Genomic DNA, 13990 nt, shown 5'->3' with positions numbered 1-13990 from the left:
TAGAGGATGTCCTGACTAACAGGAGCCTACTGTTAGCATTAGCAACTCCACCACACAGCAGAACTCCTCCTGGCTTATTGTGTTATTTGTAGAGATCCAAATCCGGGGCAAGATGTACAAATATTAGGAAATAAGACTCAAAATCCTGCCATGTTCTGCCACTTTCTGCTGCAGCAGACTTCTTTGTGCTGATCCAGGCGCTGTTTTTCCCTTCAGTACAACTTATAGACCACTGCAAATATATTGATTAAACAAGTGTCTCACACCTTTAAGGGATGTTTAGATCTGTGTTTATGTTGTGTTTTGATGATGATGCAATAAAGACAGAAGGAAGAGAATGATCTGTGTTTTTATTGCAAGAGTGAAAACTTTTTATTCAACAGCAATATTACAGCGCCAGTCTGCATCTGTTTTATGTTGTGCTGGTTTCATACTAAGCGAAAACACACAAAAGCTTTGTTAGAACCATGTCACACTTTGTTTTGCTTTGATCTAATTATAAAATGAACTTATTTTTTTCATTTGCTACTAAAAAATCAGATTGTCAATAAAACTGTAAAGCTTCCCAATTATTTTGTGTTCTCTCCACTTGTAATATTAGCTTTTAGACAACCCTAAGTGCAGTCACACCGAGTTAATTACAGCCATTTATATCTGGTGAAGGACCAGTGGAGATCAGCTGAATCAGTGAGTCAACCACAGAGAAACAAATAAACAGCATTTTTCTCATTTGTAGAGATTCTGAATATAATTTTGATCAATTTGACCACACATGTTTGAAATAAGATTAAAACAGGGTCATGTTACACCAAAATCTCTACTGACATGTACCTAAAGACTTTAGGTTAAAGGAACGATGCTGTTATTGTTTAGACCAGGTGTGTTCTGGGCTGTTGCCAACATGAAATAGTTAGCATTAATGCAAAATTATTATTTTTGGGGACCTAATCAAAGGTCATTTTGGTTTAGGATGGAAATATTCACTGTGAATAATATTATACTTGTCAATACTTTTGCTAGACTTTTAGAGATATGACATTGTTGCAACATAACTGGATAGATGCAATAGTCAAAAAATGTTGCTTTTCCAGACCAGAAACCAATATTGCAATTATAGATCATGCTTTATGAATTCTCTGCAGTTTCCTATCCTCAGTTATAAAAGAAAATGGCACTTCCTGAACTCAGGGTTGGATCTTGTGTTCGGAGAAATATTTCCTTTCTTTATTTATTCTTGCCACGTCCGCCACACTAAAACAAATTCAAACAAATAAATTTAAAAAGCAAATGAGACATAATTTCTTCACAATCTGCATTAGATCAGACGTGAAGGTGCAATGTTTGCATAAACCAGTCCAGGACACTTAGTAATGTATTATGGGCATTTTTCTTTTGTAGTTTTTCATTTTCACATGCATGCAAATGACTTTAATAAGGACTCAAATGCAGATATAAACACATAACTTCATGCAGATCCTGTCTTTATTCTTGGAATGTTTCCTGGAGGATTTTGCAAAGAGAAATACGTGTTTTGTTTTCAGCAACTTCCTCTTGTTGCCAGCATAGATTGATGAATGCCTCAGATATATGCCAGCACTTTCAGACACTTCCCTTTGATAATCTATAATCCCCAATATTGCTCTTTATATTTGCATTTTCTAATCCTCCAACCTACATCCAGAATCACTCAGTGTTTCCTTTTCAATACAGTTATTTGCGTCAAGCCCGATGTATGTATTCCACATCTGTTCTGTGCTTCCAAGAAACAAATTAGTGCAGACTGTGAATTTGCAGAGTCATCGTATAGAAAAAAGGTTTTCCTCCACTGACAAAACTCTAAAATATGTGCCGTAACCTTTGTTTAGTGAGGTTTTTTTTTTACCTTTGATTTATGATTGTGTGTAAATAATTTTTTTGGGGGGCTACGGTTGAATTTGGATTAAAAAAAGGATAGTTTTTATCTACACTTGCACTGAATAACAGCCAGCCTGCGGATTATCTCATCATAATATTGAATAATCAGAGGTGCAATTCCCTAAGTAGCATCATAATTCTGATTATCGCTGATTTAGTTCCAAGATTAGATCTTCATCCTTTATCTTCCTGACTGAAGAATGAACTAAGTTTTCTCTATGTTAGGAAATGCGTAAATACTTTTATTTTAGTCTTATTAACTCACGATTATTTAACATTTTATCATTAATATGCAAGATCTAGTGTAAAGTTACATGGTAAAATTAAAAACCTGTTTAAGACTACTTCACAAACAGGATTTTAGACCCAAATGGAATGTTACAGCATTTAAGTAAGTTAAGGAGAGGTATTTTCAGCTCCTTTATTGTTTTATAGTGAAGGGGGTAATGGTTTGTTTATCTTTTTTACAGCTACGTGTGTGTGTGTGTGTGTGTGTGTGTGTGTGTGTGTGTGTGTGTGTGTGTGTGTGTGTGTGTGTGTGTGTGTGTGTGTGTGTGTGTAGAACATGATTATGGGGTGTCGTAAAGCTAAAGGAAGTCTCTCCCAGCTAAAAGATGATTTATAAGCAACAACTGATAAGCAGGATGATCTGCAACCAAATGGTCCTGTTTTAGAACGTTTGTAAAAGCATGATTGTGCTTTTCCACGGGGACTGCCCCCTCGGATGATTGTGTCACTACTTGGAAATAAATGGCTGCACTGAGCAGAGGTCAGAGATCTCATTCAGAGGATCCACTTCTGTATAACACCTCTCCTCATGAGCCAGACTTCATTCTTGTGTCTGCCTGAATTTGTCACTTTTATCCTTTAATTTTTCTAACACTCTAGTTTATTACGATGTATAAGATTTTTTTTTTCAGTTTCACTGCTTCTGTTTTGTTTTGTTTTGTTTTAATGTGAACTTGTTCTTTTGTTCCCCAGGTCCGTGGGGGAGATGCATGGGCAGCGACTGTGGACCGGGTGGCAGCCAAAGCCGAGCAGTCTGGTGTGCCCATGTGGATGGCTGGACGACGCTCCACACAAACTGTGACCAGGGTCAGCATCCTTCCAACCAGAGGAACTGTTTCCGTGTGTGTGACTGGCACAAGGACCTCTATGACTGGAAACTGGGGGCCTGGAATGAGTGTGTGCCAGTGTCGGCAAGGACCTTTGGGGCCCCGCGTCATTTCACGTGCAGTGGAGCCGAAGAGGGCATTCAGACTCGGGAGGTGGGCTGCCTGCTCAAGTCAGATGGGTCTCCAGCAGAGGATGCCATCTGTGAGTACTTTGAGCCCAAACCTCGCTTGGAGCAGGCATGTTTGATCCCATGCCCTCAGGACTGTGTGGTTTCAGAGTATTCGCCATGGACATCCTGCTCCAAAACCTGTGGAACAGGCCTCAGGAATAGAGTGCGCAGTGTACTGGTTCCTCCGCTTTTTGGAGGTGGCATTTGTCCCAATCTCACTGAATTTCAATCCTGTAAACCGGGGCTTTGCACTGGTCCTGAGGGTCTGTATAGTCTCAGGGTTGGACCATGGAGCCCTTGTGCCCTACCACAAACCCGGACGGCACGGCAGGTCAAACGAAGGAAAGGAAAGGGCCAAGGGCTCCGGGAACGAACTGGAGTTAAGGATCCTGAGACCAGGGAACTTATTCAGAAGAAACGGAACAGGAACCGCCTTAACCGCCAAGAAAGTCCCTTTTGGGACATTCAAGTGGGGTTCCAGACACGGGACGTGGTCTGCATACACAGGAACGGGAGCAGAGTGGGACGCAAGTGAGTGAAAATAGTTTTTATGATTTCTGACTTCAAACTTGCATCTGATCGACACTGCTTGTGAAACAAATGCAATCCAGTTTCTGTGCGGCTTCCATGAAGACAATAAATTATCTTAGTCCATTTAGTATGGAAGAAATGCAGTCTCACCACAATATGACTTGTTTTACACATTGAATTTATGACATAGAATTTTTATTCTGTGAAATTTTTTATTTAAATTTTTTTACTTAAAATTCTCCAGCAAAATTTTATCAATAAAAATTCAGTTAGTCTTCAAACATTCAAAGACAGAATTTCAACGTAAAATTTCAACAGTAAAAATTCGACAGCAAAGATTCAACAACAACTAAGGTGACCTCCTGATGACTCAAGCTACAGTAATTGTAACTCGATGGAATTGTGTGGCTTTTAGATGATGGTCAAATTATGCTTCTCTGATCTCGTGACACCAGAAAGGTGTCGACTTGATTGAGTGACGATTGCTTTGACTTGGGTCACCTGGAGGTCACCTCAAATGTTGAATATTTGCAGATAAATTTTTTGCTGGTGTATTTTAAGCAATAAAAAATTAAAATACATACATTTACAGAATAAAAATTCTATGTTACAAATTCAATGTCTAAAAAAAGTCATATTCGTTTGAGACCATATTTCTTCCGTAATTTACACCATTCTCACCATCTGTGGTGTGGTGTAGATCCAGATGCAGAACTCTGGAAAGTTTCTGCATGGAGTCCATTTTTTCCAGATGCTGCATGTCATCATGAAGTTAAAGAAATTACAAAAGCGAGAGTGAGACGTGTTTGAGCAAAATGCATCCGGTTTATTGAAAAAAAAAACTGTTGCATTGTTTTCTGGCTTTTTTCTTTATTATTAATGACAGAGACACCAGTTTGATAGTTTGGTACTTTGACAGGTATATCTGAAAACATATTGTGTCAGATTTCTAATAATTTGGTGCTCCAGTTTTCCATGAGCAGATTTCCGGAAACATTCAGCACACAAACCACAGTCAGTGAATGGCCGTCTGTCGGGAAGCCTTACAGAAACTGGATGGCATCCATTCCGTACTTAGGTGTTAGTGCACAAAAACCTTGCTGAAACTTTTTATGTTTCTTTAGTTTCAATATTTGCATTTTGTTCAAATATGTGCTTATTTTGCTGATTTATTTCCTGCCAGTTGAACATTTGCTGATCTGTTTCGTGTGTTTGTAGTCTACTGCTCATGCTAGAGGATTTCCAACAGCTAAACTTGTCAGAACTGTCCTCCTGGAATGTTTCTTCTCGCTGTCAGGAGGTGACACATCGTGGAGGATGTTTATCATCACTGTCTCTGTCGCTGCCGTGCTGTCAGAGCAATGAGGCACAACTGCCATTACACTGTATTTGATGTCAAGTTTGGAGGAAGGAAGAAGCAAAAAAAAGGCTCCTTTTATGACATAAGATCAATCTTCTGTGCTTTTCACAAAAGAAAATTTGGGGGTTTTGTCTTGTGTTTTTAAATTGATGTTTTGTCAAAAAGAATAAATCTGGCTTTGCTTGAAATATAGAAAATCGTAAATTGACATCAGTAATGTTCTTTATATTTTTTTTACTTTGTGAAAAGATGAAGTTTGAATTTTTGAGAAAATAAGTGACAAAAGCATTGGTCTATTGTTAGGGAGAAACTACAAACTGCTTTCAATGGGCCTATTATCCCAAATACGCGCTGGAACTCAGACTAGGACCATGTTGGAGCTAACCTGTTTGACCTGTCATTATTTTTCTTCTGGGAGCTACAAAGGGACACTGGCAGGCTGAAAATGAAAATGAAATTCCAGTCACTTTATTATTTAACCATCAACGTTCTCCTCCTATATTAAATGTGACGTCACTACAGGAGACAAAATTAAAGCAAACATTTGCCTATTTAATACAATAAATATTAAACAAATTACAACTTTGACCTTAACTGGTGTTATTTTAGAATCTGAGAAGTGCAAATAAAACTGGAGTGACACTGAAAAACTAAAAACATCGATAATCATGACATTTTTAAATAGGAGCCTACCGTAAACCCTCTAATACAGGCCCGTGCCTTTATTTACTCCACCATGTTCTAGTTCAGGCTTTTATTGGAAGGAGGCCAGAATTAACTCATTCACTGCAAGCCGTTTCCTGATCACTAACGGCCTTCGCTGCCAGCGTTTCTCACCATTTTTACTGTTTTTTTAAGAGTCACAGAGCGTTGCGCGCTAGCATGATGTCGATGCCAAAACAACCAAAACAAAGAGGAGACTCAGCTCTTACATCAGGAAGAAGCCGTGTGTTTCGAGCGTTATCCATTCTTTCATCATCCGTTGTCGAATTGTGATCGGCAGACGCTTTTCCGGTTCGCGCCTCACTTTTTTTTACAGCAACGGCCCAAAACGATCTCCAAACACATGGATGTGTTGCTTCCTGATCATGTGATCTGTGACGTATACGGATGAAGATCGGCTTTAGGGCTGAGATGTTTGTTCTCTCAGCGCGGGGGCTCGTTCCGATGCTCAAACAGTAAAAAAATGCAAATGACGACTTTAGTCGTCATTGGCAGTGAACGGTTGGATCTAAAATGACGACTTTAGTCGTCAATGGCAGTGAATGAGTTAAAGACAGACCTCAGTTTCAATTTGAGCAAAATAAACTACTAGTAGAATGAATAAAAACAAGATTTTGTGTCAATTTGAACCTATAAAACACTAGGTTCGTTTATAGAAAATGTACTGTTAACATTGTACGTATTTATGCATATAGAACATTTACAACAAACACCGTTGTTTCAGGCTAAATCCCAGTATGGTAGCAAACGTAGAAAACGTGCTGGTAGTGCATTGTAAACACTTGGTTACTAAGCTGTTCAGTAAAACGCCATAAAAAACCCTTTAGTAAACCCTGACCTGAGATGAAGTGATCACTGCAAACTGTAGCATTTTCCATTCCGTTTCTGCTCATCTTGCAGCCGGAGATTATGATCCACTATTCCGGCGTCGTTCAGTAAGTATTTTGTAGCGCACTACTTTCGGGACACAAAAAGAAAATGCTTGCTTTGGTCCCAATCGCATGGAATTTGGGCACTTTTACACCCAGGCAACAAAGTATATAAAGCCTGGGGCACACCAGAGGCAATTTTGAGAAGTCAATTGGTCACACAGGATGTGCCGCGCCGCTGAGCGCTTCTTCGAAAGTCGCGCAATAGTCACAAAAACATGCGGGACTTGAGAACAAGAAGCGGGACGTGACTATTGTTTATACATGATCAGACTTGCCGTCGTGTTTTGTGAGACTCTAATTCATTAACGTAATTATGTTATTTATTAAAATATTTAAAGATCAATTGTACTTTAAAATGATTAAAACTGAGGTTAGGTTTGTGCCGTGAAGCCGGCCACTATTAGAGACTGGCCTTTATTTACCCATACTGATAGCGAGACCAGCTAATGTAGAAGACCCGGCCGGCAATGGAAGACAGGCCAATATTAGAGGATTTACCATAAGTCTCTTTCCTTTTCGATCGGCTCATGAGTCCCTGGAGGAACAAAAAAGTGAATGCAAGTCAATTTAGCTAAAAGAGTTATTTTCTAATTCACTTCACCTTACGACCTGGATCACATATATGTTGTACTTCAGTTTAAACGAAAATTAATGATGGGTGTTTCGACCATGCCTGTCATGCACCTTAAGATTTAACAGCTTGTAAAAGATTGTGACTACAAATCATATGTCGGTACGTCGCATACATAACCTCCTCTCCCCTAGCGTAGCTACTACTTACCACATGGCCAGATTTATGGTGGTTCTTTCCTCCTGAAAGAAGGACTTGAAGTTCGCTGAACTTACAGCAGTTTCGATGACATCAATTTGGTGATTCACAAACCTGGATGTATTTTCACACAAAACCTAAAACAACTTTCTAAAATAAGTGTGTTCTTGTCATCAAAATGCGTCTTTAAAATTCACGGACATCCTATGTTAAATCCATGCCACACAGCAAATGGGATTAGAACATAGCGCTTTAGCCCCATTGACTTACATTCATTTTCGTTCTTCCAGGGTCCAGAAGCAGATTGGCTCCCTATTCTCAGCACCATCCTGACTTGGATTTTATTGAATTTTTCAATGTGTTGTTGGAGACAAAAAATGAAAAATATCACTGAAAATGCACTAAAAGTCACTTTAAAAGATCCAAAGAGCCACATGAGACTCCAGAGCAACAATTGCAGACCCTATGTTAAAAACACATAATGATTATTCATTTAACCTTATAAAAGGCATTAGTATTTGAAAACTGGGATTTCACATTGAGAAAAAAGAACGACTTATTCAAAGAAGCACAAAAAATTATTGATTTTAGCTTAAAATGTCAAACAACTTTCCTGATAAATGCAGGTGAAACTCAACAAATTTGAGTATAGAGCAAAAGTTCTACTCTTTCTGTAATTCAACTTAAACGGTGAAACTATGACATGAGATTGTGTCACTCACATTGCGTTTCCCAGCTCCTGTCATTTAGAGTCTTGTTAGTGTTAATTTGCCTCACCTGCCCCTTGTTTCTTACCCGCCTGTTCCTGATTACCCCTGTGTATATAAACCCTGTTTGTTCTGTTCTTCTTGTTGAATTATCTGGGTTACTCTGCAGTGAGCTGTTCACACTTGTTGCTGTTAATATTTCTGATCACCTATAAAATGCTTTACCTTGTATGCCAGCCACCTGGTGTGCATTCACCTGCTTTTGGACCATCACACCCATAAACATGACAGATAGATGCATTACATGCAAAGTCAAATTAATTAGGATATTACGAAAAGGTTCAATATTCTGGAGTCAAAGCATCACACGCTACTCAGCCATTAATCCAAAACACCTTCTAAAGATTCCTGAGCCTTTAGATGGTTTCTCAGTGTAAACTGACTTTAGCACCATATTAAAATGTTTCCAGTTTCACACATCTAAAAGAAAGTTTTGGTAAATCACAATGACTTAATCCAGATTAATATTTAGTGGCTTAAATGTGGAAGAAAGAAGCATTTGCTGTCATGCAGAAAGGCATGACCAGAGCATCACTAACTGATCACAGTTTGCATTAGGCTGCCTCCACTGAGCTGAGGATGGATTTACTTTTACGCAGAAAAATGGAGGAAAACTCAGGGTGGACAAATAGGCTTTCATTATTTTTATAAATCCCCATTTTTGTCTGCAGGCCACTTTTAACCTGATTTAAGTGACTAATATTTCACTGCAGCCATCATGTTTTTTTTAAAAAGCTCCATCCCTGATTTATCAACTTTATGTGACAGTCTAGAGTTTGTAAAGAGACTGAAACATCAGACATTTTACTTTCTTCCTTTGACTGATGCCCTCACATCATCACTTCTGTCTAATTTGCATATGTTATGAGTAAGATGTGTACTCTGTGCAGTAAGAATCCGCCACAACAGGCCCTGATCCATTGTTCGCCCCCTCCTTTTTGATCATCTAACAACTTTTAGAGGTAATGAGTAACCGTCCTCTCCTCGGGTCCCTCTCCAATCATTAGAAATTGGTTCTAACCAAAGCCGGCTGTTTTTCTCAAGTCGTTCTGGAAATCTTTCCCCTTGAGGCGATGCAGCTGACGAGCTATTAGCGCTAATTACCGATCTGCTTCATTTAGAAACCTCTCATTTAGATGTTGCCACACTTCACCTCCAGCATCTCAGACTTTTGGTGTAAATCAGGAACCACGCGAGCTGCGGGTTTTCTTTCTCAGACTCCGGTGTCTTTGCAGATGAAAACCTCTGCAGACACTGAGGTGGTGCTAAAGCGACACAGTGAAAAACTCTTGGTTTAATTTTTCTGCCAAAGTGCTCACGGTTCAGCGGCTCTTTATGCTTTGGAGGATAACAATGAGAAATTTAAGTGATAGCTCAGTTTCCTGTCTTTTCTTGTGTTTTAAAAATGGCCCAAATGCAGCCAGTGGCCCATATTTTCAGCTAAATTTTGATGGTTTTTTTTCATCGTTTCTTGTGATCATTTCTGGGTCATTTGGTGTAGGTTTCTAAATAAGTCATTATTTCTTCATTTTAATCACTCAGATTTTAGGTTTTATTGGCAATAATAGAATATCTTTGAGCTGTATTTTATTACTCACACACATGCATCTAAACTAAAAGCATCTGAAACTCTGAGTTGAAGAAAAGCATTTAGAAAAGTCATTAGATTTTAAAATAAATTCATTTATAAAAGCTCAGAGAAGCAGGAACACTCAAAAAAAAAATACACCAAGTCAGTTTAACAGGATCTGTCATGCAAAGGAAAACCTCGACGCATCGAGCAAATGTGGTCAACCAGGACAGAAGCGTGAAGCTGAGGTTTCAGGAAGTCACCTGTCTTGGATGAGCCAGGGACCACGGAGGAAGAGCCATCCCCAAAACAGATGTTCATCAAAAGAAATCAGAAATGAAGTGAGCGAGATGTTTGGATGGCGACGCGTCTGGCTAGGACTCAACGGGAGCTCTGCTTCACTGGGAAGCTCGCTCCACTTTTCCACAAGCTGCAAAAACAACTATAAATATTTTAAAGCAAAGAAATAAACAAGTCAAGGATTAATATGTATGTTCCTCAGTGCATGTTAGATGTTTTTGAGCCCAGCACTCAAAGCCTATTTAGTAGCTTTAATACGTGTTTTATCAAAAACTTTTATACAAATTATGTATGAAAACTTACAACCAAGACAAATACTCACCAAACCATAGTTTATTTTCATTCATGAGACTATTAGAAGCAGTTAAAAAAACTTCTGCTTTAACAACTAATTGTATTATATTAATTCAGACTTCACCATTTGAAGTCATTTGTGATGTAAACATTTTTGTTCTCACAGCTCTTGTTGGAAATGTTCAACATGACTTGTCTGCTTAGTAATACATCACATAATATGGTTAAGCAGTTATTACTTTAATAGTTTATTAATGCTTAATAATGCACTAAGTAATGCAAATAAGGGGACCCTTACCCCTGATTCACACTGGAAGCTTCAGCGAGTCTCGCTGTGTGCAAGTACACACCAGGAGAGTCTCAGCCACGAAGCAGCTTTTTTACCGTGCTCCTCGCTGGACTTGCGGGATCACTAGCGTCCTTTGTCAAATTAGCATTCATGGACTCACCCATCTGGACTCGTGACGGGGAAGGCTGTTGTTGGTTTTGCGTCCAGGAAACAGCAGAGCACATCCCGGCTACTAGAAGCTAACTTTTAGCATTAGCAGCTCCACCACACAGCAGAACTCCTTCAGTATTGTGTTATTTGTGGAGATAAAACACCAGTGTTGCAAAGCAAACAATCAGTGGCAGAGTCACATTCAAGTTTAGCCAATCAGAGAAGAGATGTCCTTACATCAGGAAATAAGACTCCAAATCCCGCTGTCGTCCACTCGCCTCTGCTCTGATTCACTTTAAGTTCCTGAAACAGGAGCGCCAGAGCCTTTTCCGTACATAGATCGACTTACAAGACATTAATTTATATTAATGACCATTGTGTTTCTGTTGAAAAAACAGGTGAACTTGATCTTTACTGCATGGAACAACTGAAATGTGCATAGAAATGTTCCCTGAAGACAAGAACTCTAAAAAATCTCCACGTTTCAAGTTTAACTAACTGGTTTTAAATTGTCTTAGAAATTTCTGGCCTCACATTCTGACTTCCTCTTATCATGTCCCCTCCCAGCTTGTGCTTGCCACGGGACCTTCCTCTCACCATCCAGTCCTGTGTTCTCCCTAAAGACTGTCAGGTCACCGAGTGGACTCAGTGGAGCTCCTGCTCAAAGACCTGCCTGGACCTCGAGTCTCCAAGAGGGAATTGCACTCGGAGAAGACAGGTGCTCCAGTTTCCAGTAGGAGATGGAGCCGACTGTCCCCCACTGGAGGAGACGTTGTCCTGTGAACCTCAGGGTGAAAGCCTGCCGCCCTGCGCAGCGTGAGTCACTTTTAATTCCCGAGAAGAGAAGTTCAGAAGGATCATTCCAGAATGTTGTGACCTACAAAACGTTAAATATATATTCTATAGTCATGTATTTTTCTTTGTCTGCATTGTTTTTGGTCATGAAACCCAGTAGGGATCATATCTGTATTTCAGTCACGTTTTGGTAAAGTACAGAAAAATCTGTGTTGGCTCAGACTGCACAAACTTCCTGTTGACCTCCATTTACACATACCACCAAGCTAATTTGTTCTCCTGGGTGGTGCATGGGTGAGTGTACGTGTGTTTGTGTGTGAGTCAGCATATGGAGAAAGATTAGTGCTTGGGTTGGACTGGAGCCAGACACAAAATAAAGGCAAATGGAGTGAGGCTATGAAGCTATTTTGAATTCTCACTCACAAAGTGATCCGGGCTGTCAGATGGCTCTGTTTCCACGTTAATACACATTTCTGTTTGCGTGAAACAGCGAAACATTTCTAATCCCATCAAGGAGAATGTTTGCCTTCCTGTCAAACTTTGTCACTTTGAGTCTGTGACGCATAGAAAATGTATTTTTTCCAAATTCTTCAGTCTAACGAGTGTTTTTTATTAGTTTGTCGAACAAAGACATTTATTGACTAGTAACCTAAATAAAAGAAGCAAAACCATTCCCTGATAAGTTTCCAACCTTCAATGAAGAAAGGTCTTCTTGGTGCAAGTCTGCAGGATTTCACAACACCTCTTCTGCTGTTCTGTGTCATCGCTGTAGCTTCGTGTGGAGAACTACCGAGTGGAGCGACTGTCGAGTAGACTTACTGCTGAGCCAACAGGACCGTCGCCGCAGCAACGTGACGGGGCTTTGTGGAGGAGGTCTGCAGACCAGAGAAGTTTATTGTGTCCAGGCCAATGCGGAGCTTCTGGAATACCTCACCGACCTCCGAGAAAAAGACAAAGGTAACGTTGGATCAGACACCATGTTTGCTTATGCTTACATCCTTCGTGGCTATTTTGCAATGTGTTTCTGTGTAAAATGCAAAAGAATGTTGTGGATGTCTTCCTGAATGGCTTCTGGTAGGAAAAATAGAAATGATGCTGTTGAAACCAACGTCTGTTTAGGTCTTCTTAAAACTGTTAAATTATTTTAAACTTCATAGCAGAGCTTTTTATTTACACTTCCAACACTTTTAAATGTTTTTATTTATTTATTTTTTTGCTTTAACATGGAAATCTGCTGTTGACAACATAAACACCACCATCATCAGTTAAACTGATCACTTTCGGTGCACGCAGGGGTTGAGTTCAGCAGGAAATTACTTTCTCTCTGTAGGGTTTAGAGAACTTGAGCTGCTTTAATTGGAACTGGCTTAATAACAGTTCATACCAATGTTTTTTTATAAACGTCCACATAGCTGTAGAATTTGCATCATGTGATTTTTGAACAAGATTCTGTACAAATGGAGGATTTTAGAAAGTCAGGAAAGCAGCAACTGCAAATCTGCAGAAGAAGTTAGTTTTAAACACTAACACTGTCTCACCCCTCCTGTCAGCTATCACCCTTATAGGCCACGTCTTCCTGATATGGAAACCCACATTGCCACATTAAACAAGATAGTGCTAAACACCGGTTACAGTTTTCTACATCCAAATGTCTTTCACTGTCCGTGACTTCAAATGGTGGTGTTCTTTTTGGGACTCTTGTCTTAAAGTTAAAGCGGTAGCAGCTGACCATTTCTCGATGTCTGGTATTACTGAGCCGAGATCCTCTCACATCAGTGGTGTTCTGTTGCTAAACACGCGAGTGTGTAATGAGTGAAGGTATGGTAGGACCGACAAGCGGTTAGTCAGTTGTCTAGTTTCGGACTAAAACATGTTATTGGTGGAGATTTTTAGATAAATGCAAGAGAAGGACTTTATTTTTTAAATCTCCACATTATATTTATACTTGTACTGCCTTGTACTGTGCTGGAACGCTGTTTGGAAGCATGAAAAAAATTTTTGACAGATTTGTTTTAAACACAAATAAAAGCACATTGAAACTTCACTGAAAGACAGAGGTGTGAGGTGTCCAATATTTATGATGCTATTTATAAAGTTACATGAACTCTGGTTAAATTTAGAAGATCAGAGATTTTTCTGTGACAGGAACACACTTGTTTGCGCTGGATTTGGATTTGTTATTACAGAATTCAGATTGGAATTCTAATGGAAGCCATTTAGGAAGAACAAGCCTGAGATAAATAATAATTTTTTACTCAGAAAAACACTATATATATATATATATATATATTTATATATATTAGTGCAGCAT

General features: G+C 39.3%; 1 protein-coding gene across 1 annotated transcript in view; it reads left to right on the top strand.

The window, feature by feature from the left end:
• thsd7ab (thrombospondin, type I, domain containing 7Ab) overlaps positions 1-13990 on the top strand; it is a 231034-nt gene that overhangs the window by 84793 nt on the left and 132251 nt on the right. Inside the window, exons 2-4 of the mRNA XM_070551829.1 lie at positions 2896-3730; positions 11452-11700; positions 12452-12636. Coding sequence (XP_070407930.1) covers positions 2896-3730; positions 11452-11700; positions 12452-12636 — 1269 coding nt within the window. The remainder of the gene's footprint in view (positions 1-2895; positions 3731-11451; positions 11701-12451; positions 12637-13990) is intronic.

This window comes from Nothobranchius furzeri, chromosome 5, assembly GCF_043380555.1.
Source record: "Nothobranchius furzeri strain GRZ-AD chromosome 5, NfurGRZ-RIMD1, whole genome shotgun sequence".
NCBI classification, from domain to species: Eukaryota; Metazoa; Chordata; class Actinopteri; order Cyprinodontiformes; family Nothobranchiidae; genus Nothobranchius; species Nothobranchius furzeri.
Note: the sequence above shows the minus strand (reverse complement) of the source record. Positions and strands in the feature narration are given on the sequence as shown.